This window comes from Ipomoea triloba, chromosome 2 (assembly GCF_003576645.1).
Source record: "Ipomoea triloba cultivar NCNSP0323 chromosome 2, ASM357664v1".
NCBI lineage: Eukaryota > Viridiplantae > Streptophyta > Magnoliopsida > Solanales > Convolvulaceae > Ipomoea > Ipomoea triloba.
In genome coordinates, this window is record NC_044917.1 from 3,827,518 (window position 1) to 3,832,222 (window position 4,705).

At 38.6% G+C, this 4,705-nt stretch overlaps 1 protein-coding gene across 1 annotated transcript; it reads right to left on the bottom strand.

Moving 5' to 3' along the window:
- Positions 1-266: 266 nt before the first annotated feature.
- LOC116010609 (TBC1 domain family member 2A-like) lies at positions 267-4,539 on the bottom strand. Its single transcript, XM_031250093.1, has 7 exons — positions 3,755-4,539; positions 2,363-2,479; positions 1,587-1,765; positions 1,327-1,420; positions 1,161-1,238; positions 940-1,041; positions 267-631 (listed from the first exon to the last, which is right to left on the bottom strand). The coding sequence occupies exons 1-7, from the start codon at positions 4,229-4,231 to the stop codon at positions 491-493; spliced, it is 1,188 nt and encodes a 395-aa protein (XP_031105953.1). The 5' UTR covers positions 4,232-4,539; the 3' UTR covers positions 267-490.
- Positions 4,540-4,705: the final 166 nt, after the last annotated feature.

Consider the following 4,705-nt stretch of genomic DNA (forward strand, 5'->3'; position numbering starts at 1 on the left):
ATCTGAAAATTTTATTTAAAAAAAAAAAAAAAAAAGAAGAAGAAAGATATTACCCATCTTATGTAAATTTCACATTAACAATTAAAATTTTATAGTGTTTTAAGCAGCTTGGGGATTGGCTCAATTCCGAATGCTTGTGTAGAATATAAAGCAGAATTTCCATAACCAAAAGAGGTAGGAAATAATGAATGAAGTTACAGAACTTTGCATTTTATGATGCCCAAACACATATCATCAGGAAATGATCATTTTTTGCAAGCAATATATATCCTTAAACTTGTCAGATTGCATTGATGATATTTCAGTTGGTATAAAAGTTACAGAACTTTGCATTTTTATGATGCCTAAACACAGACACCATTTCAATCTGTTCTTTTGCTCCCATACAACTGCACTGCACTGCTTTGCCCAGCCAACATAATTTCATGTCCTAAGAAGGCAGCAGCAGGCCCTGATAATAAGTTTTACACTTTTACATACAACCAACAATTCATTGAACCTCCTCCCCATCATTTAAGGAATTGAACCGTCGAAATCTCCGATCAAGCTCTGCCATCACTGCTGACTCCTGTTTTTTCCGCTGTTTTGATATATTGGTGATTGTCATAAAGCCAATCTTCTCGAAAGCAACCTGCAATGTTCATGAAGAAACACGCTTTACTTCTAAGAAGAGTAGTTAGAACTGTGACTTATTAGACATTGCTTCACTAGCGTTATGAATCAGAATGGCCAAACGGTTGGATTAGTCTCATCTCGTAAGATACAAATACTAGTTCAATATGCAAAAAAAAAAAAAAGGTGGAAACTTCATATAGGATGGAATTATTTCAAAATTTTGAGAAAGACAGTAATTTGCTACAAGCCCTCCCACGAGCAGTGAAAAAGTAACAAGCAGATTGGTAGAACACAAGAACGAGATTGGGGAAAGTAAAGCATTACCGTTGTTAACTCATCAGGATCGAAAAGGTGATGAGTTTTTCTTTGTATGATGTTAATCACATCCCCGACATGATGTGTCAATAGCAACTCTTCCTCATTCATCTACAATCATAACTAGAAAACTTTACAACCTTCTCAACACATTTTCATTTGCAAGAGGGCAAAATGTATGACAAACGGCAATGAAGAAGATATATATATAAATTACAAAGACCATTCACCTTGAAAATTGCCAATGCCACATGAAATAGGACCTTTGCTCCTTCATAGAATAGCACATCCCAAACACGCAAGGTTGTCTGAAATGAAATTACATACATTAAGACGTAAGCCATATTTACGTATAAGAGGTGGGAAGGAGGGAGGGGCAAGGCAAATAATTTTGACCTCAGAAGGCAAACTTTTGGAGAAGAGGCAAAGAAACCATTCCGTGCAAACAAGAGAAACATCAAACTCCAGAGATTCCAAATGAGACGCTACCCTGCATTTTTCCCATCGTTAATCTTAATACCAGAGCAGGATTAAAGCTTATAGTTGAGTTGAGCCACAACCATCAAAAGATGGGTTTAAGTTTATTTGAGAAACAAAAATAAAAAATAAATAAACATATACAAGTTAAATTGTCGAAGTCAGAAAAGAGAGGACACCTTGGACACTTTTTGGTTAACAGATCCTTAAACACTCTTTGTTCCACATGGCATCCAGACAAGTTATTTGTATAACAATCGCTAACCAACACATTCTCTAAAAGGACAGCGAGCATCCAGAAAGCCTCTTCTTCAGTTTTCATCACAAGCAGCAGCAAAGCTGCAACATAGTTTAACCCCTGCACCAGAGTTCATTCACCCATGTCAGTTTAAAGCACTCAAGCAAACATAAATGCAATTAAAGCTTCAATAAAGTATAACCATCCCATATTCACATAGTTATGTTGCCATCCCGGCCTTTTTTATCTTCCTCAAACAAAACTTTGTTATACCAATCTTGCGTTTAAACACTTCTAATTACAAGAAGGAACCCTATTAAATATACAAGCAAACACAATGGGACACTTAATCAGAAGAGAATAATCCATAGAAATGCCAAATACACCTTTAGGGGCAAATCACATCAGTTCTACCCAGAGATTTGTCTTTGACTGCTTTAGGCTGTGGGAAAAAAGTGCACACGCACCAAAAGGCTATGATTACAGAGTATTGTCATTTCCAAATATTAGTAAAACCATTATCACTTTCTTTGTTAGAAAGATAAGGCATAAAGACTACTACCTTTGCGCTCTATAAATATTTTTGAGAAGGCAAAAGGCCCTGTATGTCATATCGGTGAAAGCATGGGGAATTGGGGATGTGTGTGTGTGTGAAAGTGATCAATATATGACAAAAGCCATTCAAGTATAATCTTATTTAAAAGACATAAAATCCACCTGACAATAGCCGACTTCAGAATCACGGAAGGAATATCCAACAAGTACACGCCTAAGAGCAGCATGACCCTCTGGAGTGTCCAACCATGGGTGACCAGGGAAAGTCCGTGGCAGATCCTGAAAATACATGTAACTTACAAATGATAAGAAGTGATATTCAAAAAGCATTAAACAAAAAAATGTTTCTTGAAAACTAGATCGAGGCCAGCCATTTAAATATCCTTCAAATCTAAAATGGGAATGGAAAGCAAGAAAAATAAACCCCTTTTTCTGAAATGCTGAATGTTAATGCCCATGGATTTTCTGGGCTCTTAAAAGACCTCTGTCCATGAAAATAAAAACCATCCTTCCTCGTCAATTTATAAAAGTTTCCTCTGTTCAACCATAAAACTGATGGACAAAAATAGAAGCTTTTATTCCAATACTTTTATAACATGGGGAATTTTAATGATTGAAGATATACATATGATACGAGAGTAAATATACCAAAGTTTCATCTGTGTTTATATGAAAGACTGGAAATTTGCAGGAGCTGACCACCAAAGGTATTAGGAAGAAATTCAGGTTACACAGAGAGGTAATTATCAGGAGTTCTAAGTCAAGGCAGCTAACCAACTACTATACAAGGAAACACCAACATGGAGTCTTGTGCATATCACTGATATATGCACAATTCAACATCGTGGGGCTAAACTGATTGCAGCTGTTTCCTAAATATTAAGTTTTGGAGTTTCTTTCAATCACATCAATTAGTTTAGCTGTCTAGAGAATTTTTGTACTTCTAATCACAACATTGTCAGATCATGTCTTAAAGGTTTGATAATTTTTGCCATAAAAGGCAAAATTCCCTCACCCCCGAGCCCCCAAGCCCCCACACCCAGATGGTGGAGGGTAAATCATGATGACAGCCCATTAGATGAGAGGACCAGTGTCTCGTGCCCGCAAGGAGTCCACCACATTGGGTGTAACTCTCACACCCCTCGATCTTGTGTCATCGCCCACAATCTACCTTCCAGGCAGAATTCCCTCACCGCCCAACACCCAGATGGTGGAGAGGTAAATCATGGTGACAACCATTTAGGTGGGAAGGACCAATGTCGTGCCCACGAGGAATCCACCACATTGGGTGTAACTCTCGCACCCCTCCCTCAATCTTGTGTCATAGTGGGCAATCTACTACCCGGGAATCAATTGAGCTAATGGATTGGATTTAGCAATGTAAGTAAATAGACATAAACAATGCGGTTATTACAACCAAAATCTTGGGGCTGCCACTTGAGAACCTGATTAGCAAGATGGGATCTTTCATGAAATCATCCAAATAAAAATAATAAAAATAAATAAATAAATAAATAAAAAGAAATTTTGTTTAAAGAGTGAAGAGAAACTGACATGGTCAATCTGCTTGGTGGCGGCCGTGACCTTGCCCTGCACGGCAGAGATCAAGTCATCATAGTAGCTATCAGGGACCGTAGATTTCTTCTTGGCGGCCCCGGAGAGGGCAAACCACACCTTAGGCCTGAGAGCCGGCGGAATTCCCTTGCGTATGAGGCGCTTGAGCGCGATTGCGTTGCCGAGCGTGGAGAGCTTGAGATTGGTGGAGACCTGCGTCTCCAGATACCAATTAGCGCCCTTTGTAGCCTCCAGAGACCACCACACCCTACCCTGCTGCCTCACCTTCTCCCTCACCTCGTTCAGCACGTTCACATCATCCACATTCCCCTCCACCGTGAACCCGTACAGATCCTGGAATTTCACCGTCAACTTCGCCCTCCGAGCATGAATGCTCGGCCGGAGAATCTGTATCTGCGCTTGATACTCCAACGCCAAATCTTTCTTGCTCTGAGTGTGAGCTACCGCCCCGTACATTTCCTCCTCCTTTTCTCTATCAACAATCGCAAGAATCAATCAATTCTCAACGCCAATCGATGGATGATTTCCAGATCAATCAAATCAAAGCCGTAGCCTCAACGTTCGAATTTCAAGCAAGAAGAAAGAAAAGAAACCTAACAACAGATGACAAAACAGATTATTTATAAAGAATGAGTACAGAAATGGTGGCAGGGAGCCACGGATCGATTTCAATGATTGGTCTGTTTACAGACAATGAGACGAAGACAGAAAATTCGAAGAAAAAGGCATCCGAAAATTTAGAGAAAAAACTGGGGCCAACAAAAATATTGGTTTGGTTTCAATTTATTAATTTATCATATATCATATATAATAAATAAAAATAAATTCAAATTAATGCATTTGAAACTTTCTAAACTTGCACAACAGAACTCTTCAAACGGTAGGAATTAATTTCCTATTTTTAAGACAAAAAAAAAAAAAAAAAAAAAA